A 27,923-nucleotide genomic window follows, 5' to 3' on the forward strand; every position below is an offset into this window, starting at 1 on the left:
GCGCTGGAGCTCAGTAATTGTTTGGCATTATTTTACTATGTCTGAAATATAGCAGTTTTAAATTTCAGGGAAATTGATTTGGTATTAATGAAGATACGAGAGGGAAGTAAGGTGGGGACAACAGCTACAGTTTGGTACTTGTTTGGATCTTATTTACTATGTCTGAAATAGCTGTTTAACATTTCAGGAGGATTGGACTGTTAGTATTGAATATACGAGAGGGAACTAAGGTGGGGGGCAGAAGCTGGAGCTCAGTAATTGTTTAGATCTATTTTACTATGTCTGAAATACAAAGGGTTTGAATTTCAGGGAAATTGACCAGTTACTAACGAAGACATGAGAGGGGGTTAAGGTGGAGGATAGGAGCTGGAGCTCGGTAAATGTGTTTCTTTACTTACTCAGTTAGAAGTATGGCACGTATTAATTTCAGGAAAATTGATGGGTTATTAACGAAGATATGAGAGGGAACTAAGGCAGAGGACAAGAGCTGGAGCTCGGTAACTAAATTGTCGTATTGTACTACGTTTGAAATATGACCGTTTAAAATTTTAGAGGATTGGACTGTTAGTAAAGATGTCATGAACTAATGTAAGGCGGGGACAGGAGCTATAACTTGCTTACTGACTTGATATGATTTACTATGTCTGAAATATCACTGTTTAAAATTGGGCTAAAGTTGGGCTGTTAGTAGCAAAACTACACTTATAAATGCTGTCTCTAACAAATTTTGGTCTTAAAATGGTCTCTAATGAAAATTGAGCTCAACTGGACTCAGATAATATTTGATTTCCTTCATAAGAACTCTTTAAGAACGCAGGTGTAAGTAAGTCTCTAAGAAATTTAATCTCTTATATAAACTTCTATGTCTTAATCTCTTAAATGAACTTCTATGTCTTAATCTCTTAAATAAACTTCTATGTCTTAATCTCTTAAATGAACTTCTATGTCTTAATCTCTTAAATAAACTTCTATGTCTTAATCTCTTAAATAAACTTCTATGATTGTATGAACTGAAATATTTTCATAAAACTGAACTCAGATTTTTTTTAATTTCTTACATAAGAAATCCTAAAGACCACAAACGGAATTTTTGCCGCGAATTTCCAGCGCAAGAAATCCTATAGACCTTAAATGTGATTTTTCAAAACAAAACAAAGACCGTAGAGTATATTCTCAGTAAGAACACCGAAAAAATTAGAATTTTTCTTAACAAACATCTAAGGAAACCCTGTGACATATGAGTGACTGACGTACTTTATAAGGAAACCCGACCGCGTAAATGGGAATGGCCGAATTTACCTGGAACCCCTGGCGGCGGAAACAATAATAATAATAAAAAAATTCCGTTTAAGCCGCAATCCCTACTACTATCACTTGCACCAGTGTGACCACTAGCAATAGTGTGACCACTAGCACCAGTGTGACCACTAGCAATAGTGTGACCACTAGCACCAGTGTGACCACTAGCAATAGTGTGACCACTAGCACCAGTGTGACCACTAGCAATAGTGTGACCACTAGCACCAGTGTGACCACTAGCACTAGTGTGACCACCAGCAATAGTGTGACCACTAGCACCAGTGTGACCACTAGCACTAGTGTGACCACTAGCACCAGTGTGACCACTAGCACTAGTGTGACCACTAGCACCAGTGTGACCACTAGCAATAGTGTGACCACTAGCACCAGTGTGACAACTAGCACCAGTGTGACCACTAGCAATAGTGTGACCACTAGCACCAGTGTGACCACTAGCACTAGTGTGACCACTAGCAATAGTGTGACCACTAGCACCAGTGTGACCACTAGCACTAGTGTGACCACTAGCACCAGTGTGACCACTAGCAATAGTGTGACCACTAGCACCAGTGTGACCACTAGCACTAGTGTGACCACTAACAATAGTGTGACCACTAGCACCAGTGTGACCACTAGCAATATTGTGACCACTAGCACCAGTGTGACCACTAGCAATAGTGTGACCACTAGCACCAGTGTGACCACTAGCACTAGTGTGACCACTAGCAATGGTGTGACCACTAGCACCAGTGTGAATACTAGCACTAGTGTGACCACTAGCACCAGTGTGACCACTAGCAATAGTGTGACCACTAGCACCAGTGTGACCACTAGCAAAAGTGTGACCACTAGCACAGTGTGTCCACTAGCACTAGTGTGACCAGTAGCAATAGTGTGACCACTAGCACCAGTGTGACCAATAGCACTAGTGTGACCACTAGCACCAGTGTGACCACTAGCAATAGTGTGACCACTAGCACCAGTGTGACCAATAGCAATAGTGTGACAACTAGCACCAGTGTAACCACTAGCAATAGTGTGACCACTAGCACCAGTGTGACCACTAGCACTAGTGTGACCACTAGCACCAGTGTGACCACTAGCACCAGTGTGACCACTAGCAATAGTGTGACCACTAGCACCAGTGTGACCACTAGCACCAGTGTGATCACTAGCACAAGTGTGATCACTAGCACCAGAGTGACCACTAATACTAGCGTGACCACTTGCACCAGTGTGATCACTAGCACTAGTGCGACCACTAGCACCAGTGTAATCACTGGCACCATTCGACCACTTAATCCAGTGTGACCACTTGCACCTGTGTGACCACTAGCACCAGTGTCATCACTAGTACCAGTGTGAACACTTGCACCAGTGTGACCACTAGCACCAGTGTGATCACTGGCACCAGTGTGATCACTAGCACCAGTGTGAACTCTAGCCCCTGTGTGATCACTAGCACCAGTGTGATCACTAGCACCAGTGTGACCATAAGCAACCGGGTGGCTACTAGCACCAGTGTGACTACTAGCACCAGTGTGACTACTAGCACCAGTGTGAGCACTAGTATCAGTGTGACCACAAGCACCAGTGTGACCACTAGCACCAGTGTGATCACTAGCACCAGTGTGACCACAAGCACCAGTGTTACCACTAGCACCAGTGTGATCACTGGCACCAGAGGACCACTTGTACCAGTATGATCAATAGCACCAGTGTGATCACTAGCACCAGTGTGATCACTAGCACCAGTGTGATCACTAGCACCAGTGTGATCACAAGCACCAGTGTGACCACTTGCACCAGTGTGACCACTAGCACCTGTGCGATCACTAGCACCAGTGTGATCACTAGCACCAGTGTGATCACTAGCACCAGTGGACCACTTGAACCAGTGTGACCATTAGCACCAGTGTGACCACAAACACCAGTGTGATCACAAGCATCAGTGTGATCACTAGCACCAGTGTGATCACTAGCACCAGTGTGACGACTAGCACCTGTGTGATCACGAGCACCAGTTTGATCACTAGCACCAGTCTGATCTCTAGCACCAGTGTGATCACTAGCACCAGTGTGACCACTTGCACCAGTGTGACCACTAGCACCAGTTTGACCACTAGCACCAGTGTGATCACTGGCACCAGTGGAGCCTTTGAACCAGTGAGACCACTAGCACCAGCGTGATCATAAGAAACAGTGTGACCACTAGCACCAGTGTGATCACTGGTACCAGTGTGACCACTAACAGCAGTGTGACCACTTTCACCAGTGAGACTACTGAAACCAGTAGGCCATTGAACAAGTGTGACCACTTGCACCAGTGTGATCACAAGCACCAGTGTGACCACTAGCACCAGTGTGACCACTAACACCAATGTGATCACTAGCACCAGTGTGATCACTAGCATCAGTGTGATCACTAGCAACAGTGTAATCACTAGAACCAGTGTGACCACTAGCACCAGTGTGACCACTAGCACCAGTGTGACCACTTGCACAAGTGTGATCACTGGTACCAGTGGATCACTTGAGCCAGTGTGACCACTTGCACCAGTGTGACCCCTAGCAACAGTGTAATTACTAGAATGAGTGTGACTACAAGCACCAGTATGACCACAAGCACCAGTGTGACCACTAGCACCAGTGTGACCACTTGCACCAGTGTGATCACTGGCACTAGTGGACTACTTGAACCAGTGTGACCACTAGCACCAGTGTGATTACAAGCACCAGTGTGATCATTAGCATTAGCGTGACTACAAGAACCAGTGTGACCACAAGCACCAATGCGACCACTAGCAGCAGTGTGACCACTTGCACAAGTGTGATCACTGGCACCAATGAACTACTTGAATCAGTGTGACCACTAGCACCAGTGTGATCACAAGCACCAGTGTGATAACTAGCACCTGTGTGATCACTAGCACCAGTGTGATCGCAAGCACCAGTGTGATCACAAGGAACAGAGTGACCACAAACACCATTTTGATCACTAGCACTAGTGTGACCACTAGCACCAATGTGATTACAAGCAACAGTGTGATCACAAACACTAGTGTGATTACTAGCACCAGTGTGACCACTAGTCCCAGTGTGATCACAAGCACCTGGTTAAAACTTGGTTGATGGGGTTCTGGGAGTTCTTCTACTCCCCAAGCCGGCCCGAGGCCAGGCTTGACTTGTGAGAGTTTGGTCCACTAGGCTGTTGCTTGGAGCGTCCAGCAGGCCCACATACCCACCACAGCCCGGTTGGTCCGGCATTCCTTGGAGGAATAAATCTAGTTTCCTCTTGAAAATGTACACGGTTGTTCCGGCAATATTTCTTATGCTTGCTGGGAGGACGTTGAACAACCGCAGACCTCTGATGTTTATACAGTGTTCTCTGATTGTGCCTATGGCACCTCTGCTCTTCACTGGTTTATTCTACATTTTCTTCCATATCGTTCACTCCAGTACGTTGTTATTTTACTGTGTAGATTTGGTACTTGGCACTCCAGTACCTGCCAGGTGTATATTATTTGATATCTCGTCTTCTTTCTAGTGAGTACATTTGGAGGGCTTTGAGACGATCCCAATAATTTAGGTGCTTTATTGTGTCTATGCGTGCCGTATATGTTCTCTGTATTGGTCTCTGTAATTGGTCACACGTGTGACCAATTACATAGTTTGACCACTTACAAGTGTGTGATTACTAGCATTAGTGTGACAACAATTACCAATGTGACCATTAGCACCAGTGTGACCACTAGCACCAGTGTGACCACTAGCACCAGTGTGACCACTAGCACCAGGATAATCACTAGCTCCAGTGTGGCCACTTGCTCCAGTGTAACTACTAGCACTAGTGAGATCACTAGCACCAGTGTAACCACTAGCCTCAGTGTGATAACAAGCACCAGAGTGACCACTAGCACTAGCGTGACAACTTGCACCAGTGTGACCACTAGCACCAGTGTGATCACTGGCACCAGTGTGATCAATAGCACCAGTGTGATCACTAGCACCAGTGTGATCACTAACACCAGTGGACCACTTGAACCAGTGTGACCATTAGCAGCAGTGTGACCACTAGAACCAGTGTGATCACAAGCATCAGTGTGATCACTAGCACCAGTGTGATCACTAGCACCAGTGTGACGACTAGCACCTGTGTGATCACGAGCAAAAGTCTGATCTCTAGCACCAGTGTGATCACTAGCACCAGTGTGATCACTAGCACCAGTGTGACCACTTGCACCAGTATGACCACTAGCACCAGTTTAACCACTATCACCACTGTGATCACGAGCAGCAGTGTAACCAAAAGCACAAGTGTGACCACTCGCACCTGTGTGACCACTAGCACCAGTGTCATCACTTTCACCAGTGTAACCACAAGCACTAGTGTAACAACTAGCACCAGTGTGACAATTAGCACCAGTGTGATCACTAGCACCAGTGTAATCACTCGCACCAGTGTAACCAGTAGCACCAGTGTAATCACAAGCAACAGTGTGATCACAAGCACCAGTGTGATCACAAGCACAAGTGTGACCACGGGCACCAGTGTGACCACTTGCACCAGTGTGATCACTGGCACCAGTGGACTACTTTGACCAGTGTGACCACTAGCACCAGTGTGATCACTAGCACCAGTTTGACCACTTGCACCAGTGTTATCACTGGCACCAGTGTAGCACTTAGACCAGTGTGACCAATAGCACCAGTGTGATCACTAGCACCAGCGTTCCCACTAGCACCAGTGTGATCACTGGCTCCAGTGGACCACTTGAACCAGTGTGACCACTAGCACCTGTGTGATCATAAGAACCAGTGTGACCACTAGCACCAGTGTGATCACTGGCACCAGTGTGACCACTAGCACCAGTGTGATCACTAGCATCAGTGAGACCACAAGCACCAGTGTAACAACTAGCACCAGTGTGCCAACTAGCACCAGTGTGAACACTAGCACCAGTGTGACCACAAGCACCAGTGTGACGACAAGCTCCAGTGTGATCACAAGCACCAGTGTGATTACTAGCACCAGTGTGATCACTAGCACCAGTGTGATCACAAGCACCAGTGTGACCACTGGCACCAGTGTGACCACTTGCACCAGTGTGACGACAAGCTCCAGTGTGATCACAAGCACCAGTGTGATCACTAGCACCAGTGTGATCACTAGCACCAGTGTGATCACAAGCACCAGTGTGACCACTGGCACCAGTGTGACCACTTGCACCAGTGTGATCACTGGCACCAGTGGACTACTTCGACCAGTGTGATCACTAGCACCAGTGTGATCACTAGCACCAGTTTGACCACTTGCACCAGTGTTATCACTGGCACCAGTATAGCACTTGGACCAGTGTGACCAATAGCACCAGTCTGATCACTAGCACCAGCGTTCCCACTAGCACCAGTGTGATCACTGGCACCAGTGGACCACTTCCACCAGTGTGATCACTAGCACCAGTGTGATCACTGGCTCCAGAGGACCACTTGAACCATTGTGACCAAAAGCACCAGTGCGATCATAAGAACCAGTGTGACCACAAAGCACCAGTGTGATCTCTGGCACCAGTGTGATCACTAGCACCAGTGTGATCACAAGCACCTATGTGACAACTAGCACCAGTGTGATCGCTAGCACCAGTGTGACCACTAGCACCAGTGTGATCATTGGCACCAGTGGACCACTTGGACCAGAGTGATCACTAGCACCAGTGTGATCACTGACACCAGTGGAGCACTTGAACCAGTGAGACCACTAGCACCAGCGTGATCATAAGAACCAGTGTGACCAATAGCACCAGTGTGATCACTGGCACAAGTGTGACCACTAACAGCAGTGTGATTACAAGCACTAGTGTGACCACTATCACCAGTGTAACCACTAGCACCAGTGTGACCACTTTCACTAGTGAGACTGCTGAAACCAGTAGGCCATTGAACAAGTGTGACCGCTTGCACCAGTGTGATCACAAGCACCAGTGTGACCACTAGCACCAGTGTGACCAATAGCACCAATGTGATCACTAGCACCAGTGTGATCACTGGCACCAGTGTGATCACTAGCAACAGTGTGACCACTAGCACCAGTGTGACCACTAGCACCAGTGTTACCACTAGTACCAGTGTGACCACTTGCACAAGTGTGATCACTGGTACCAGTGGATCACTTGAACCAGTGTGACCACTTGCACCAGTGTGACCACTAGCAGCAGTGTAATTACTAGCATGAGTGTGACTACAAGCACCAGTATGACCACAAGCACCAGTGTGACCACTAGCACCAGTGTGACCACTTGCACCAGTGTAATCACTGGCACTAGAGGACTACTTGAACCAGTGTGACCACTAGCACCAGTGTGATCACAAGCACCAGTGTGATCATTAGCATTTGTGTGACTACAAGCACCAGTGTGACCACAAGCACCAATGCGACCTCTATCACCAGTGTGACCACTTGCACAAGTGTGATCACTGGCACCAGTGAACTACTTGAATCAGTGTGACCACTAGCACCAGTGTGATCACAAGCACCAGTGTGATAACTAGCACCAGTGTGATCACTAGCACCAGTGTGATCGCAACCACCAGTGTGATCGCAAGCACCAGTGTGAGCACAAGGAACAGAGTGACCACAAACACCATTTTGATCACTAGCACTAGTGTGACCACTAGCACCAATGTGATTACAAGTGACAACTTGCACCAGTGTGACCACGTGCAATAGTGTGATCACTTGCCCCAGTGTGACCATTAGCACCAGTGTGATGACTTGCACCAGTGTGTTCACTTGCACCAGTGTGACCACTAGCACCAGTGTGACCACTTGCACTAGTGTGACCAGTAGCACCAGTATGACCACTAGCACTAGTGTGACCACTAGCACCAGTGTGATCACTAGCACCAGTGTGATCACTAGCATCAGTGTGACGACTAGCACCTGTGTGATCACGAGCACCAGTTTGATCACTAGCACCAGTCTGATCACTAGCACCAGTGTGACCACTTGCACCAGTGGGACCACTAGCAGCAGTTTGACCACTAGCACCAGTTTGATCACGAGCACCAGTGTAACCAAAAGCACAAGTGTGACCACTTCCACCTGTGTGACCACTAGCACCAGTGTGATCACTTTCACCAGTATGATCATTAGCACCAGTGTGACCATTAGCACCAGTGTGATCACGAGCACCAGTGTTATCACTAGTACCAGTGTAACCACAAGCACCAGTGTGACCACTAGCACCAGTGTGACCACTAGCACCAGTGTGATCACTAGCATCAGTGTGACCACTAGCACCAGTGCAACAACAAGCACCAGTGTGACAATTAGCACCAGTGTGATCACTAGCACCAGTGTGACCACAAGCACCAGTGTGACGCCTAGCTCCAGTGTGATCACAAGCACCAGTGTGATCACTATCACCAGTGTGACCACTAGCACCAGTGTGAGCACTAGCACCAGTGTAATCACAAGCAACAGTGTGATCACAAGCATTAGTGTGATCACTAGCATCAGAGTGATCACAATCACCAGTGTGATCACAAGTACCAGTGTGACCACTGGCACCAGTGTGACCACTTGCACCAGTTTGATCACTGGCACCAGTGGACTACTTTGACCAGTGTGACCACTAGCACCAGTGTGATCACTAGCACCAGTTTGACCACTTGCACCAGTGTTATCACTGGCACCATTGTAGCCCTTGGACCAGTGTGACCAATAGCACCAGTGTGATCACTAGCACCAGCGTTCCCACTAGCAACAGTGTGATCACTGGCAACAGAGGACCACTTCGACCAGTGTGATCACTGGCTCCAGTTGACCACTTGATGCAGTGTGACCACTAGCACCAGTGTGATCATAAGAACCAGTGTAACAACTAGCACCAGTGTTACAACTAGCACCAGTGTGATCACTAGCACCAGTGTGACCACAAAAACCAGTGTGACGACAAGCCCCAGTGTGATCACAAGCACGTGTGATCACTAGCACCAGTGTGATCACTATCACCAGTGTGATAACAAGCACCAGTGTGATCACTGGCACCAGGGACTATTTTGACCACTAGCACGTGTGATCACTAGCACCAGTGTGACCACTAGCACCAGTGTGATCGCAAGCACCAGTGTGATCGCAAGCACCAGTATGAGCACAAGGAACAGAGTGACCACAAACACCTTTTGATCACTATCACTAGTGTGACCACTAGCACCAATGTGATTGCAAGCAAAAGTGTGATCACTAACACCAGTCTGACCACTAGTCCCAGTGTGATCACAAGCACCAGTGTGACCAATTACACCAGTTTGACCACTTACAAGTGTGTGATTACTAGCATTAGTGTGACAACAATTACCAGTGTGACCATTAGCACCAGTGTGACCACTAGCATCAGTGTGACCACTAGCACCAGAGTGACCAAATGCACCAGTGTGACCTCTAGCACCAGTGTGACCGCTAGCACCAGGATGATCACTAGCTCCAGTGTGGCACCTCGCTCCAGTGTGACTACTAGCACTAGTGAGATCACTAGCACCAGTGTAACCACTAGCCCCAGTGTGATAACAAGCACCAGTGTGATCACTAGCACCAGTGTCACCAATTGCACCAGTGTGACCACTTACAAGTGTGTAACCACAAGCACATGTGTGACCACTTGCACCAGTGTGACCACTAGCAACAGTGTGATTACTAGCATTAGTGTGACTACAATAATCAGCGTGACCACTAGCACCAATGTGACCACTAGCACCAGTGTGACCACTAGCACCAGTGTGACCACTTGCACCAATGTGACCACTAGTACCAGAGTGACAACTTGCACCAGTGTGACAACTAGCACCAGTGTGACCACTAGCATCAGGATGATCACTAACACCAGTGTGATCACAAGCACCTGTGTGACCATTTGCACCAGCGTGACCACTAGCACCAGTTTGACAACTAGCACTAGTGTGACCACTTGCTCCAGTGTGACCGCTAGCACCAGTGTGACCACTAGCACCAGTGTGACCACTTGCACCAGTGTGACCATTAGCACCAGTGTGACCACTTGCACGAGCGTGACCACTAGCCCCAGTGTGACCACTAGCACCAGTGTGACCACTAGCACCAGGATGATCACTATTCCCAGTTTGACCATTTGTACCAGAGGGACCATTTGCACCAGTGTGACCACTAGGACAAGTATGATCATTAGCTCCAGTGTGATCACTAGCACCAGTGTGGCCACTTGCACTAGTGTGACCCTTAGCACCAGGATGATCATAAGCACCATTATGATCACTAGCAACAGTGTGATCACTAGCAAGAGTGTGACCAATAGCGCGGGTGTGACGACTAGCGCGAGTGTGACCACTAGTACCTGTATGATCACTAGCTCCAGTGTGATCATTAACACCAGTATGATCACTAGCACCAGTGTGATCTCTATCACCAGTGTGATCACAAGCACCAGTGTGACCACTTGCACCAGTGTGATAACAAACACCAGTGTGACCACTTCCACCAGTGTGACCTCTAGCACCAGTGTGACCACTAGCACCAGTGTGACCACTAGCACCAGCGTGATCACTAGCACCAGTGTGATAACTTGCACCAGTGTGACTACTAGCACCAGTGTGATCACTTGTACCAGTGTGACCACTAGAACCAATGTGATCACTAGCATCAGTGTGACCACTAGCACTATTGTGACCACTAGCACCAGTGTGATCACTAGCACTAGTGTGATCACTAGCACCAGTGTGATCACTAGCACCAGAATGATCACTTGCACCAGAGTTACCACTAGCAAAAGTGTGACCACTTGCACCAGTGTGATCACTGGCACCAGTGTGATCACTGGCACCATTCGACCTCTTAAACCAGTGTGACTACTTAAACCAGTGTGACCTCCTGCAATAGTGTGACAACTTGCACCAGAGTGACAACGTACAATAGTGTGATCACTTGCACTAGTGTGACCACTAGCACCAGTGTGATCACTTGCACCAGTGTGTTAACTTGCACCAGTGTGACCACTTGCACTAGTGTGACCACTAGCACCAGTGTGACCACTTGCACTAGTGTGACCAGTAGCACCAGTGTGACCACTAGCACCAGTGTGATCACTAGCACCAGTGTGATCACTAGCACCAGTGTGATCACTAGCACCAGAATGATCACTTGCACCAGTGTTAACACTAGCAACAGTGTGACCACTTGCACTAGTGTGACCATTATCACCAGTGTGACCACTAGCACCAGTGTGAGCACTAGCACCAGTGTTAATATTAGCACTAGTGTGACCACTAGCACCAGCGTGACCACTAGCTCCAGTGTGTTCACTAACACCAGTGTGATCACTAGCACCAGAGTGACCACTAGCACCAGTGTGATCACTATCACCAGTGTGAAGACTAGCACTAATGTGACCACTAACACAAGTGTGATCACTAGCACCAGTGTGATCACTTCCACCAGTGTGACCACTAGCACCAGTGTGACCACTAGCACTAGTGTGACCATTAGCACCAGTGTGACCAATAGCAACAGTGTGTCCACTGGCACCATTCGACTACTTAATCCGGTGTGACCACTTGCACCTGTGTGACAACTAGCACCAGTGTCATCACTAGCACCAGTGTGATCACTAGCACCAGTGTAACCATTAGCACTAGTGTGTTCGCTAACACTAGTGTGATCACTAGCACCAGAGTGACCACTAGCACTAGTGTGTCCACTAGCACCAGTGTGATCACTATCACCAGTGTGAAGACTAGCACTAATGTGACCACTAGCACTAGTGTGACCACTAACACAAGTGTGATCACTAGCACCAGTGTGATCACTTCCACCAGTGTGACCACTAGCACCAGTGTGACCACTAGCACTATTGTGACCACTAGCACCAGTGTGATCACTAGCACTAGTGTGATCACTAGCACCAGTGTGATCACTAGCACCAGAATGATCACTTGCACCAGTGTTAACACTAGCAACAGTGTGACCACTTGCACTAGTGTGACCGTTAGCACCAGTGTGACCAATAGCACCAGTGTGATCACTAGCACCAGTGTAACCATTAGCACTAGTGTGTTCCCTAACACTAGTGTGATCACTAGCACCAGAGTGACCACTAGCACTAGTGTGTCCACTAGCACCAGTGTGATCACTATCACCAGTGTGAAGACTAGCACTAATGTGACCACTAGCACTAGTGTGACCACTAGCACCGGAGTGATCACTAGCACCAGTGTGATCACTGCCACCAGTGTGACCACTAGCACCAGTGTGACCACTAGCACTATTGTGACCACTAGCACCAGTGTGATCACTAGCACTAGTGTGACCATTAGCACCAGTGTGACCAATAGCAACAGTGTGTCCACTGGCACCTTTCGACTACTTAATCCGGTGTGACCAATTGCACCTGTGTGACAACTAGCACCAGTGTCATCACTAGCACCAGTGTGAAAACTTGCACCAGTGTGACTACTAGCATCAGTGTGATCACTGGCACCAGTGTGATCACTAGCACCAGTGTGACCACTAGCACCTGTGTGATCACTAGCACCTGTGTGACCACTAGCACCAGAGTGATCACTGGCACCAGTGGAAAACTTGCACCAGTGTGATCACTGGCACCAGTGTGATCACTAGCACCTGTGTGATCACTAACACCAGTGTGATCACTAGCACAAGTGTGATCACAATCACCAGTGTGACCACTTGCACCAGTGTGACCACTAGCACCAGTGTCACCACCTGCATCAGTGTGACCACTTGCACCAGTGTGACCACTAGCAATAGTAAGACCACTAGCAATAGTAAGACCACTAGCACCAGTGTGATCACTAGCACCAGTGTGATCACTAGCACCAGAGTAATCACTTGCACCAGAGTAACCACTAGCAAAAGTGTGACCACTTGCACTTGTGTGATCACTAGCACTAGGTGACCTCTTGCACCAGTATGATCACTAACACATGTGTGACCACTAGCACAAGTGTGACCACTTGCACCAGTGTGATCACTGGCACCATTCGACCACTTAAGCCAGTGTGACCACCTGCACTAGTATGACCACTTGCACCAGAGTGACAACTTGCACCAGTGTGACCACGTGCAATAGTGTGATCACTTGCACCCGTGTGACCACTATTACCAGTGTGATCATTTGCACCAGTGTGTTCACTTGCACCTGTGTGACCACTTGCACCAGTGTGACCACTTGCACCAGTGTGACCACTTGCACTAGTGTGACCACTAGCACCAGTGTGACAACTTGCACTAGTGTGACCAGTAGCACCAGTGTGACCACTAGCACCAGTGTGATCACTAGTACCAGTGTGATCACTAGCACCAGTGTGATAACTAGCACTAGAATGATCACTTGCACCAGTGTTAACACTAGCAACAGTGTGACCACTTGCACTAGTGTGACCATTAGCACCAGTGCGACCACTAGCATCAGTGTGATCACTAGCACCAGTGTGACCACTTGCACCAGTGTGACCACTAGCACCAGTTTGGCCACTAGCACCAGTGTAACCAAAAGCACAAGTGTGACCACTCGCACCTGTGTGACCACTAGCACCAATGTGATCACTTTCACCAGTGTGACCATTAGCACCAATGTGACCATTAGCACCAGTGTGATAACGAGCACCAATGTGATCACTAGCACCAGTGTAACCACAGGCACCAGTGTGACCACTCGCACCAGTGTGACCACTAGCACCAGTGTGATCACTAGCATCAGTGTGACCACTAGCACCACTAACTAGTGTAGCTAGTGTAACTATCAACACTAGCTGTGACCACTAGCTAGTGTAACAACTTGCACAAGTGTGACAATTAGCACCAGTGTGACCTCAAGCACCAGTGTGACGACAAGCTCCAGTGTGATCACAAGCACCAGTGTTATCACTATCACCAGTGTGACCACTAGCACCAGTGTGACCACTAGCACCAGTGTAATCACAAGCAACAGTGTGATCACAAGCACCAGTGTGATCACTAGCACCAGTGTGAATACTATCACCTGTGCGATCACAAGCACCAGTGTGACCACTGGCACCAGTGTGACCACTTGCACCAGTGTGATCACTGGCACCAGTGTAATACTTTGACCAGTGTGACCACTAGCACCAGTTTGACCACTTGCACCCGTGTTATCACTGGCACCAGTGTAGCACTTGGACCAGTGTGACCAATAGCACCAGTGTGATCACTAGCACAAGTGTGATCATTAGCATTAGTGTGACTACAGCCACCAGTGGGACCACTGGCACCAACGCGACCACTAGCACCAGCGTTCCCACTAGCACCAGTGTGATCACTGGCACCAGTGGACCACTACGACCAGTGTGATCACTAGCACCAGTGTGATCACTGGCTCCAGTGGACCATTTGAACCAGCGTGACCACTAGCTCCAGTGTGATCATAAGAACCAGTGTGACCACTAGCACCAGTGTGATCACTGGCACCAGTGTGACCACTAGCACCAGTGTGATCACTAGCATCAGTGTGACCACTAGCACCAGTGTAACAACTAGCACCAGTGTGACAACTAACACCAGTGTGATCACTAGCACCAGTGTGACCACAAGCACCAGTGTGACGACAAGCTCCAGTGTGATCACAAGCACCAGTGTGATCACTAGCACCAGTGTGATCACTATCACCAGTGTGATCACAAGCACCAGTCTGACCACTGGCACCAGTGTGACCACTGGCACCCGTGTGACCACTTGCACCAGTGTGATCACTGGCACCAGTGGACTACTTTGACCAGTGTAACCACTAGCACCAGTGTGATCACTAGCACCAGTTTGACCACTTTCACCAGTGTTATCACTGGCACAAGTGTAGCACTTGGACCAGTGTGACCAATAGCACCATTGTGATCACTAGCACCAGCGTTCCCACTAGCACCAGTGTGATCACTGGCACCAGTGGACCACTTCGACCAGTGTGATCACTAGCACCAGTGTGATCACTGGCACCAGTGGACCACTTGGACCAGTGTGACCACTAGCACCAGTGTGATCACTAGAACCAGTGTGACCACTAGCACCAGTGTGATCATTGACACCAGTGGACCACTTGGACCAGTATGATCACTAGCACCAGTGTGATCACTGGCTCCAGTGGAGCACTTGAACCAGTGAGACCACTAGCACCAGCGTGATCATAAGAATCAGTGTGGCCACTAGCACCAGCGTGATCACTGGCACCAGTGTGACCACTAACAGCAGTGTGATTACAAGCACTAATCTGACCACTATCACCAGTGTAACCACTAGCACCAGTGTGACCACTTTCACCAGTGAGACTACTGAAACCAGTAGGTTATTGAACAAGTGTGCCCACTTGCACCAGTGTGATCACAAGCACCAGTGTGACCACTAGCACCAGTGTGACCACTAGCACCAATGTGATCACTAGCACCAGTGTGATCACTAGCAACAGTTTGATCACTAGCAACAGTGTAATAACTAGCACCAGTGTGACCACTAGCACCAGGGTGACCACTAGCACCAGTGTGACTACTTTCACAAGTGTGATCACTGGTACCAGTGGGTCACTTGAACCAGTGTGACCACTTTCACCAGTGTGACCACTAGCAAAAGTGTAATTACTAGCATGAGTGTGACTACAAGCACCAGTATGACCACAAGCCCCAGTATGACCACTAGCACCAGTGTGACCACTTGCACCAGTGTGATCACTGGCACTAGTGGACTACTTGAACCAGTGTGACCATTAGCACCAGTGTGATCACAAGCACCAGTGTGATCATTAGCATTAGTGTGACTACATGCACCAGTATGACCACAAGCACCAACGCGACCACTAGCACCAGTGTGACCACTTGCACAAGTGTGATCAATGGCACCAGTGAACTACTTGAATCAGTGTGACCACTAGCACCAGTGTGATCACAAGCACCAGTGTGATAATTAGCACCAGTGTGATCACTAGCACCAGTGTGATCGCAAGCACCAGTGTGATTGCAAGCACCAGAGTGAGCACAAGGAACAGAGTGACCACAAACACCATTTTGATCACTAGCACTAGTGTGACCACTAGCACCAATGTGATTACAAGCAACAGTGTGATCACTAGCACCAGTGTGACCACTAGTCCCAGTGTGATCGCAAGCACCAGTGTGACCAATTACACCAGTTTGACCACTTACAAGTGTGTGATTACTAGCATTAGTGTGACAACAATTACCAGTGTGACCATTAGCACCAGTGTGACCACTAGCACCAGTGTGTCCACTAGCACCAGAGTGACCACTTGCACCAGTGTGACCACTAGCACCAGTGTGATCACTAGCTCCAGTGTGGCCACTAGCTCCAGTGTGACTACTAGCACAAGTGAGATCACTAGCATCTGTGTAACCACTAGCCCCAGTGTGATAACAAGCACCAGTGTGATCACTAGCACCAGTGTCACAAATTGCACCAGTGTCACTAATTGAACCAGTGTGACCACTTACAAGTGTGTGACCACAAGCACATGTGTGACTACTTGCACCAGTGTGACCACTAGCAACAGTGTGATTACTAGCATTAGTGTTACTACATTTATCAGTGTGACCACTAGCACCAATGTGAAAAATAGCACCAGTGTGACCACTAGCACTAGTTTGACCACTTGCAACAATGTGACCACTAGCACCAGAGTGACCACTTGCACCAGTGTGAAAACTAGCACCAGTCTGATCACTACCACCAGGATGATCACTAACACCAGTGTGATCACAAGCACCTGTGTGACCATTTGCACCAGCGTGACCACTAGCACCAGTATGACAACTAGCACTAGTGTGACCACATGCACCAGTGTGACCACTATCACCAGAATGACAACTAGCAACAGTGTGACCACTTGCACCAGTGTGACCACTAGCACCAGAGTGACCACTTGCACCAGTGTGACCACTAGCACCAGTGTGACCACTAGCACCAGACTGACCACTTGCACCAGTGTGACCACTAGCACCAGTGTGACCACGAGCACCAGGATGATCACTATCCCCAGTTTGACCATTTGTACCAGAGGGACCATTTGCACTAGTGTGACCACTAGCACCAGGATGATGATTAGCACCATTATGATCACTAGCAACAGTGTGACCGCTTGCAAATGTGTGACCAATTGCACCAGTATGATCACTAGCACCATTATGATCAGAGACACCAATGTGATCACTAGCACCAGCGTGATCACTAGCAACAGTGTGACCAATATCGCGAGTGTAACCACTAGTACCTGTATGATCACTAGCTCCAGTGTGATCATTAGCACCAGTATGATCACTAGCACCAGTGTGATCACAAGCACCAGTGTGACAACTTGCACCAGTGTGATAACAAGTACCAGTGTGACCTTTTCCACCAGTGTGACCACTGGCACCAGTGTGACCACTTGCACTAGTGTGACCACTAGCACCAGTGTGATCACTAGCACCAGTGTGATGACTTGCACCAGTGCGACCACTAGCACCAGCGTGACCACTAGCACTAGTGTTGCCACTAGCACCAGTGTGATCACTTGTACCAGTGTGACCACTAGAACCAATGTGATCACTAGCACCAGTGTGACCACTTGCACCAGTGTTACCATAAGCACTAGTAAGACCACTAACACCAGTGTGATCACTAGCACCAGTGTGATCACTAGCTCCAGAGTGATCACTTGCACCAGAGTTGCCACTAGCAAAAGTGTGACCACTTGCACTTGTGTGATCACTAGCACTAGGTGACCACTTGCACCAGTGTGATCACTTGCACCAGTATGATCACTAAGAGAAGTGTGACCACTAGCACCAGTGTGACCACTTGCACCTTTGTGATCACTGGCACCATTCGACCACTTAAACCAGTGTGACCACCTGCACCAGTGTGACAACTTGCACCAGAGTGACCACTAGCACCAGCGTGATCACTTGCACCAGTGTGTTCACTTGCACCAGTGTGACCACTTGCACCAGTGTGACCACTTGTACTAGTATGACCACTAGCACCAGTGTGACCACTTGCACTAGTGTGACCAGTAGCACCAGTGTGACAACTAGCACTAGTGTGACCACTAGCACCAGTGTGATCACTAACACCAGTGTGATCACTAGCACCAGTGAGATCACTAGCAATAGAATGAATACTTGCACCAGTGTTAACACTAGCAAAAGTGTGACCACTTGCACTAGTGTGACCATTAGCACCAGTGTGATCACTAGCATCAGTGTGACGACTAGCACCTGTGTGATCACGAGCACCAGTTTGATCACTAGCACCAGTCTGATCTCTAGCACCAGTGTGGTCACTAGCACCAGTGTGACCACTTGCACCAGTGGGACCACTAGCACCAGTATGACCACAAGCACCAGTGTGACCACTAGCACCAGTGTTACCACTTGCACCAGTGTGATCACTGGCACTAGTGGACTACTTGAACCAGTGTGACTACTAGCACCAGTGTGATCACAAGCACCAGTGTGATCATTAGCATTTGTGTGACTACAAGCACCAGTGTGACCACAAGCAACAATGCGACCACTAGCACCAGTGTGACCACTTGACTAAGTGTGATCAATGGCACCAGTGAACTACTTCAATCAGTGTGACCACTAGCACCAGTGTGATCACAAGCACCAGTGTGATAACTAGCACCAGTGTGATCACTAGCACCAGTGTGATCGCAAGCACCAGTGTGATCGCAAGCACCAGTGTGATCGCAAGCACCAGTGTGAGCACAAGGAACAGAGTTACCACAAACACCTTTTGATCACTAGCACTAGTGTGACCACTAGCACCAATGTGATTACAAGCAACAGTGTGATCACAAGCACCAGTGTGATCACTAGCACCAGTGTGACCACTAGTCCCAATGTGATCACAAGCACCAGTGTGACCAATTACACCAGTTTGACCACTTACAAGTGTGTGATTACTAGCATTAGTGTGACAACAATTACCAGTGTGACCATTAGCACCAGTGTGACCACTAGCACCAGTGTGACCACCAGCACCAGAGTGACCAAATGCACCAGTGTGACCTCTAGCACCAGTGTAACCGCTAGCACCAGGATAATCACTAGCTCCAGTGTGGCACCTAGCTCCAGTGTGACTACTAGCACTAGTGAGATCACTAGCACCAGTGTAACCACTAGCCCCAGTATGATAACAAGTATCAGTGTGATCACTAGCACCAGTGTCACCAATTGCACCAGTGTGACCACTTACAAGTGTGTAACCACAAGCACATGTGTGACCACTTGCACCAGTGTGACCACTAGCAACAGTGTGATTACTAGCATTAGTGTGACTACAATAATCAGTGTGACCACTAGCACTAATGTGACCACTAGCACCAGTGTGACCACTAGCACCAGTGTGACCACTTGCACCAATGTGACCACTAGCACCAGAGTGACCAATTGCACCAGTGTGACAACTAGCACTAGTGTGACCACTAGCACCAGGATGATCACTAACACCAGTGTGATCACAAGCACCTGTGTGACCATTTGCACCAGCGTGACCACTAGCACCAGTTTGACAACTAGCACTAGTGTGACCACTTGCTCCAGTGTGACCACTAGCACCAGTATGACCACTAGCACCAGTGTGCCACTTGCACCAGTGTGACCACTAGCACCAGTGTGACCACTTGCACGAGCGTGACCACTAGCCCCAGTGTGACCACTAGCACCAGTGTGACCACTAGCACCAGAATGATCACTATTCCCAGTTTGACCATTTGTACCAGAGGGACCATTTGCACCAGTGTGACCACTAGCACCAGGATGATCACTAGCTCCAGTGTGGCCACTAGCTCCAGTGTGACTACTAGCACTAGTGAGATCACTAGCACCAGTGTAACCACTAGCCCCAGTGTGATAACAAGAACCAGTGTGATCACTAACACCAGTGTCACCAATTGCACCAGTGTGACCACTTACAAGTGTGTAACCACAAGCACATGTGTGACCATTTACAAGTGTGTAACCACAAGCACATGTGTGACCACTTGCACCAGTGTGACCACTAGCAACAGTGTGATTACTAGCATTAGTGTGACTACAATAATCAGTGTGACCACTAGCACTAATGTGACCACTTGCACCAGTGTGACCACTAGCACCAGTGTGACCACTTGCACCAATGTGACCACTAGCACCAGAGTGACCACTTGCACCAGTGTGACAACTAGGACTAGTGTGACCACTAGCACCAGGATGATCACTAACACCAGTGTGATCACTAGCTCCAGTGTGGCTACTAGCTCCAGTGTGACTACTAGCACAAGTGAGATCACTAGCATCTGTGTAACCACTAGCCCCAGTGTGATAACAAGCACCAGTGTGATCACTAGCACCAGTGTCACAAATTGCACCAGTGTCACTAATTGAACCAGTGTGACCACTTACAAGTGTGTGACCACAAGCACATGTGTGACTACTTGCACCAGTGTGACCACTAGCAACAGTGTGATTACTAGCATTAGTGTTACTACATTTATCAGTGTGACCACTAGCACCAATGTGAAAAATAGCACCAGTGTGACCACTAGCACTAGTTTGACCACTTGCAACAATGTGACCACTAGCACCAGAGTGACCACTTGCACCAGTGTGAAAACTAGCACCAGTCTGACCACTACCACCAGGATGATCACTAACACCAGTGTGATCACAAGCACCTGTGTGACCATTTGCACCAGCGTGACCACTAGCACCAGTATGACAACTAGCACTAGTGTGACCACATGCACCAGTGTGACCACTATCACCAGAATGACCACTAGCACCAGTGTGACCACTTGCACCAGTGTGACCACAAGCACCAGAGTGACCACTTGCACCAGTGTGACCACTAGCACCAGTGTGACCATTAGCACCAGACTGACCACTTGCACCAGTGTGACCACTAGCACCAGTGTGACCACGAGCACCAGGATGATCACTATCCCCAGTTTGACCATTTGTACCAGAGGGACCACTTGCACTAGTGTGACCACTAGCACCAGGATGATGATTAGCACCATTATGATCACTAGCAACAGTGTGACCGCTTGCAAATGTGTGACCAATTGCACCAGTATGATCACTAGACCATTATGATCAGAGACACCAATGTGATCACTAGCACCAGCGTGATCACTAGCAACAGTGTGACCAATATCGCGAGTGTAACCACTAGTACCTGTATGATCACTAGCTCCAGTGTGATCATTAGCACCAGTATGATCACTAGCACCAGTGTGATCACAAGCACCAGTGTGACAACTTGCACCAGTGTGATAACAAGTACCAGTGTGACCTTTTCCACCAGTGTGACCACTGGCACCAGTGTGACCACTTGCACTAGTGTGACCACTAGCACCAGTGTGATCACTAGCACCAGTGTGATGACTTGCACCAGTGCGACCACGAGCACCAGCGTGACCACTAGCACTAGTGTTGCCACTAGCACCAGTGTGATCACTTGTACCAGTGTGACCACTAGAACCAATGTGATCACTAGCACCAGTGTGACCACTTGCACCAGTGTTACCATAAGCACTAGTAAGACCACTAACACCAGTGTGATCACTAGCACCAGTGTGATCACTAGCTCCAGAGTGATCACTTGCACCAGAGTTGCCACTAGCAAAAGTGTGACCACTTGCACTTGTGTGATCACTAGCACTAGGTGACCACTTGCACCAGTGTGATCACTTGCACCAGTATGATCACTAAGAGAAGTGTGACCACTAGCACCAGTGTGACCACTTGCACCTTTGTGATCACTGGCACCATTCGACCACTTAAACCAGTGTGACCACCTGCACCAGTGTGACAACTTGCACCAGAGTGACCACTAGCACCAGCGTGATCACTTGCACCAGTGTGTTCACTTGCACCAGTGTGACCACTTGCACCAGTGTGACCACTTGTACTAGTATGACCACTAGCACCAGTGTGACCACTTGCACTAGTGTGACCAGTAGCACCAGTGTGACAACTAGCACTAGTGTGACCACTAGCACCAGTGTTATCACTAACACCAGTGTGATCACTAGCACCAGTGAGATCACTAGCAATAGAATGAATACTTGCACCAGTGTTAACACTAGCAAAAGTGTGACCACTTGCACTAGTGTGACCATTAGCACCAGTGTGATCACTAGCATCAGTGTGACGACTAGCACCTGTGTGATCACGAGCACCAGTTTGATCACTAGCACCAGTGTGATCTCTAGCACCAGTGTGGTCACTAGCACCAGTGTGACCACTTGCACCAGTGGGATCACTAGCACCAGTATGACCACAAGCACCAGTGTGACCACTAGCACCAGTGTTACCACTTGCACCAGTGTGATCACTGGCACTAGTGGACTACTTGAACCAGTGTGACTACTAGCACCAGTGTGATCACAAGCACCAGTGTGATCATTAGCATTTGTGTGACTACAAGCACCAGTGTGACCACAAGCACCAATGCGACCACTAGCACCAGTGTGACCACTTGACTAAGTGTGATCAATGGCACCAGTGAACTACTTCAATCAGTGTGACCACTAGCACCAGTGTGATCACAAGCACCAGTGTGATAACTAGCACCAGTGTGATCACTAGCACCAGTGTGATCGCAAGCACCAGTGTGATCGCAAGCACCAGTGTGATCGCAAGCACCAGTGTGAGCACAAGGAACAGAGTGACCACAAACACCTTTTGATCACTAGCACTAGTGTGACCACTAGCACCAATGTGATTACAAGCAACAGTGTGATCACAAGCACCAGTGTGATCACTAGCACCAGTGTGACCACTAGTCCCAATGTGATCACAAGCACCAGTGTGACCAATTACACCAGTTTGACCACTTACAAGTGTGTGATTACTAGCATTAGTGTGACAACAATTACCAGTGTGACCATTAGCACCAGTGTGACCACTAGCACCAGTGTGACCACCAGCACCAGAGTGACCAAATGCACCAGTGTGACCTCTAGCACCAGTGTGACCGCTAGCACCAGGATAATCACTAGCTCCAGTGTGGCACCTAGCTCCAGTGTGACTACTAGCACTAGTGAGATCACTAGCACCAGTGTAACCACTAGCCCCAGTATGATAACAAGTATCAGTGTGATCACTAGCACCAGTGTCACCAATTGCACCAGTGTGACCACTTACAAGTGTGTAACCACAAGCACATGTGTGACCACTTGCACCAGTGTGACCACTAGCAACAGTGTGATTACTAGCATTAGTGTGACTACAATAATCAGTGTGACCACTAGCACTAATGTGACCACTAGCACCAGTGTGACCACTAGCACCAGTGTGACCACTTGCACCAATGTGACCACTAACACCAGAGTGACCAATTGCACCAGTGTGACAACTAGCACTAGTGTGACCACTAGCACCAGGATGATCACTAACACCAGTGTGATCACAAGCACCTGTGTGACCATTTGCACCAGCGTGACCACTAGCACCAGTTTGACAACTAGCACTAGTGTGACCACTTGCTCCAGTGTGACCACTAGCACCAGTATGACCACTAGCACCAGTGTGCCACTTGCACCAGTGTGACCACTAGCACCAGTGTGACCACTTGCACGAGCGTGACCACTAGCCCCAGTGTGACCACTAGCACCAGTGTGACCACTAGCACCAGAATGATCACTATTCCCAGTTTGACCATTTGTACCATAGGGACCATTTGCACCAGTGTGACCACTAGCACAAGTATGATCATTAGCTCCAGTGTGATCACTAGCACCAGTGTGGCCACTTGCACTAGTGTGACCACTAGCACCAGGATGATCATTAGCACCATTATGATCACTAGCAACAGTGTGACCACTTGCACCAGTGTGACCAATTGCACCAGTGTGATCATTAGCACCAGTGTGACCATTTGCACCAATGAAAGCACTAGCACCAGTATGATCACAAGCACCAATGTGATCACTAGCACCAGAATGATCACTAGCAAGAGTGTGACCAATAGCGCGAGTGTAACCACTAGCGCGAGTGTGACCACTAGTACCTGTATGATCACTAGCTCCAGTGTGATCATTAACACCAGTATGATCACTAACACCAGTGTGATCTCTATCACCAGTGTGATCACAAGCACCAGTGTAACCACTTGCACCAGTGTGATAACAAGCACCAGTGTGACCACTAGCACCAGTGTGACCACTAGCACCAGTGTGACCACTTGCACTAGTGTGACCACTAGCACCAGTGTGATCACTAGCACCAGTGTGATAACTTGCACCAGTGTGACCACTAGCACCAGTGTGATCACTTGTACCAGTATGACCACTAGAACCAATGTGATCACTAGCACCAGTGTGACCACTAGCACTATTGTGACCACTAGCACCAGTGTGATCACTAGCACTAGTGTGATCACTAGCACCAGTGTGATCACTAACACCAGAATGATCACTTGCACCAGTGTTAACACTAGCAACAGTGTGACCACTTGCACTAGTGTGACCATTAGCACCAGTGTGACCACTAGCACCAGTGTGATCACTAGTACCAGTGTGACTACTAGAACCAATGTGATCACTAGCACCAGTGTGACCAATTGCACCAGTGTGACAACTAGCACTAGTAAGACCACTAGCACCAGTGTGATCACTAGCACCAGTGTGATCACTAGCACCAGAGTGATCACTTGCACCAGAGTTACTACTAGCAAAAGTGTGACAACTTGCACTTGTGTGATCACTAGCAGTAGGTGACCACTTGCACCAGTGTGATCACTTGCAGCAGTATGATCACTAACACAAGTGTGACCACTTGCACCAGTGTGATCACTGGCACCAGTGTGATCACTGGCACCAGTGTGATCACTGGCACCAGTGTGATCACTGGCACGATTCGACCACTTAAACCAGTGTGACTACTTAAACCAGTGTGAACAACTGCACCAGTGTGACAACTGGCACCAGAGTGACAACTTGCACCAGTGTGACCACGTGCAATAGTGTGATCACTTGCACTAGTGTGACCACTAGCACCAGTGTGATCACTTGCACCAGTGTGTTCACTTGCGCCAGTGTGACCACTTGCACTAGTGTGACCACTAGCACCAGTGTGACCACTTGCACTAGTGTGACCAGTAGCACCAGTGTGACCACTAGCACTAGTGTGACCACTAGCACCAGTGTAATCACTAGCACCAGTGTGATCACTAGCACCAGTGTGATCCCTAGCACCAGAATGATCACTTGCACCAGTGTTAACACTAGCAACAGTGTGACCACTTGCACTAGTGTGACCATTATCACCAGTGTGACAACTAGCACCAGTGTGATCACTAGCACCAGTGTAACTATTAGCACTAGTGTGACCACTAGCACCAGCGTGACCACTAGCTCCAGTGTGTTCACTAACACCAGTGTGATCAATAGCACCAGAGTGACCACTAGCACTAGTGTGACCACTAGCACCAGTGTGATCACTATCACCAGTGTGAAGACTAGCACTAATGTGACCACTAGCACTAGTGTGACCACTAGCCCTATTGTGATCACTAGCACTAGTGTGATCACTAGCACCAGTGTGATCACTAGCACCAGTGTGATCACTTCCACCAGTGTGACCACTAGCACCAGTGTGACCACTAGCACTATTGTGACCACTAACACCAGTGTGACCACTAGCACCAGTGTGATCACTAGCACCAGTGTGATCACTAGCACCAGAATGATCACTTGCACCAGTGGTAACACTAGGAACAGTGTGACCACTTGCACTAGTGTGACCGTTAGCACCAGTGTGACCAATAGCACCAGTGTGATCACTAGCACCAGTGTAACTATTAGCACTAGTGTGTTCCCTAACACTAGTGTGATCACTAGCACCAGAGTAACCACTAGCGCTAGTGTGACCACTAGCACCAGTGTGATCACTATCCCCAGTGTGAAGACTAGCACTAATGTGACCACTAGCACTAGTGTGACCACTAGCACCGGAGTGATCACTAGCACCAGTGTGATCACTTCCACCAGTGTGACCACTAGCACCAGTGTGACCACTAGCACTATTGTGACCACTAGCACCAGTGTGATCACTAGCACTAGTGTGACCATTAGCACCAGTGTGACCACTAGCACTAATGTGACCACTAGCACTAGTGTGACCACTAGCACTATTGTGACCACTAGCACCAGTGTGATCACTTCCACCAGTGTGACCACTAGCACCAGTGTGACCACTTGCACCTGTGTGACAACTAGCACCAGTGTCATCACTAGCACCAGTGTGAACACTTGCACCAGTGTGACTACTAGCATCAGTGTGATCACTGGCAACATGTGTGATCACTAACACCAGTGTGACCACTAGCACCTGTGTGATCACTAGCGCCTGTGTGACCACTAGCACCAGAGTGATCACTGGCACCAGTGGAAAACTTGCACCAGTGTGATCACTGGCACCAGTGTGATCACTAGCACCTGTGTGATCACTAACACCAGTGTGATCACTAGCACAAGTGTGATCACAAGCACCAGTGTGACCACTTGCACCAGTGTGACCACTAGCACCGGTGTGACCACCTGCCACCAGTGTGACCACTTGCAAAAGTGTGACCACTAGCAATAGTAAGACCACTAGCACCAGTGTGATCACTATCACCAGTGTGATCACTAGCACCAGAGAAATCACTTGCACGAGAGTAACCACTAGCAAACGTGTGACCACTTGCACTTGTGTGATCACTAGCACTAGGTGACCACTTGCACCAGTGTGATCACTTGCACCAGTATGATCACTAACACAAGTGTGACCACTAGCACCAGTGTGACCACTTGCACCAGTGTGATCACTTTCACCATTTGACCACTTAAACCAGTGTGACCACCTGCACTAGTGTGACCACTTGCACCAGAGTGACAACTTGCACCAATGTGACCACGTGCAATAGTGTGATCACTTGCACCCGTGTGACCACTATTACCAGTGTGATCACTTGCACCAGTGTGTTCACTTGCACCAGTGTGACAACTTGTACCAGTGTGACCACTTGCACTAGTGTGACCACTAGCACCAGTGTGACCACTTGCACTAGTGTGACCAGTAGCACCAGTGTGACCACTAGCACCAGTGTGATCACTAGTACCAGTGTGATCACTAGCACCAGTGTGATCACTAGCACTAGAATGATCACTTGCACCAGTGTTAACACTAGCAACAGTGTGACCACTTGCACTAGTGTGACTATTAGCACCAGTGCGACCACTAGCATCAGTGTGATCACTAGCCCCAGTGTGACCACTTGCACCAGTGTGACCACTAGCACCAGTTTGGCCACTAGCACCAGTGTGATCACGAGCACCAGTGTAACCAAAAGCACAAGTGTGACCACTCGCACCTGTGTGACCATTAGCACCAATGTGATCACTTTCACCAGTGTGACCATTAGCACCAATGTGAAAATTAGCACCAGTGTGATTTACGAGCTCCAGTGTGATCACTAGCACCTGTGTAACCACAAGCACCAGTGTGACCACTCGCACCAGTGTGACCACTAGCACCAGTGTGATTACTAGCATCAGTGTGACCACTAGCACCACTAGCTAGTGTAGCTAGTGTAACTAGCACCA

General features: G+C 48.7%; 1 protein-coding gene across 1 annotated transcript; it reads right to left on the reverse strand.

Annotated features, from left to right (window-relative positions):
• Positions 1-35: 35 nt before the first annotated feature.
• On the reverse strand, positions 36-27,872 carry LOC138370458 (serine-rich adhesin for platelets-like). Its single transcript, XM_069334827.1, has 24 exons — positions 27,097-27,872; positions 25,100-25,837; positions 24,671-25,005; positions 23,860-24,346; positions 23,015-23,638; positions 22,102-22,579; positions 21,213-22,004; positions 19,944-20,955; positions 19,073-19,818; positions 18,753-18,882; positions 18,167-18,561; positions 16,139-18,069; positions 15,663-15,912; positions 13,271-14,109; positions 12,966-13,194; positions 9,350-11,163; positions 7,990-8,574; positions 7,028-7,219; positions 6,009-6,504; positions 5,022-5,337; positions 3,124-3,455; positions 2,530-2,990; positions 2,119-2,398; positions 36-41 (listed from the first exon to the last, which is right to left on the reverse strand). Exons 1-24 carry the CDS (start codon positions 27,870-27,872, stop codon positions 36-38), a joined length of 14,244 nt encoding a protein of 4,747 aa, XP_069190928.1.
• Positions 27,873-27,923: the final 51 nt, after the last annotated feature.

The sequence above is a fragment of the Procambarus clarkii genome, chromosome 32 (genome assembly GCF_040958095.1).
Source record: "Procambarus clarkii isolate CNS0578487 chromosome 32, FALCON_Pclarkii_2.0, whole genome shotgun sequence".
NCBI classification, from domain to species: Eukaryota; Metazoa; Arthropoda; class Malacostraca; order Decapoda; family Cambaridae; genus Procambarus; species Procambarus clarkii.

Bases quoted from the DNA above. Each gene is read 5' to 3' on its own strand.
- LOC138370458 (XM_069334827.1), bottom strand. From the start codon at position 27,872: ATGCTAGTAATCACACTGGTGCTAGTGGTCACACTGGTGCGAGTGGTC. The intron at 25,838-27,096 runs GTTAGTGATCAT...TGATCACAATAG, and splicing joins GTGCTAGTGGTCACACTTGT to GGCTAGTGGTCACACTAGTG. The intron at 6,505-7,027 runs GTCAGTGATCAC...CACTGGTGCCAG, and splicing joins GGTTCAAGTGCTCCACTGGT to TGGTCACACTGGTGCTTGTG.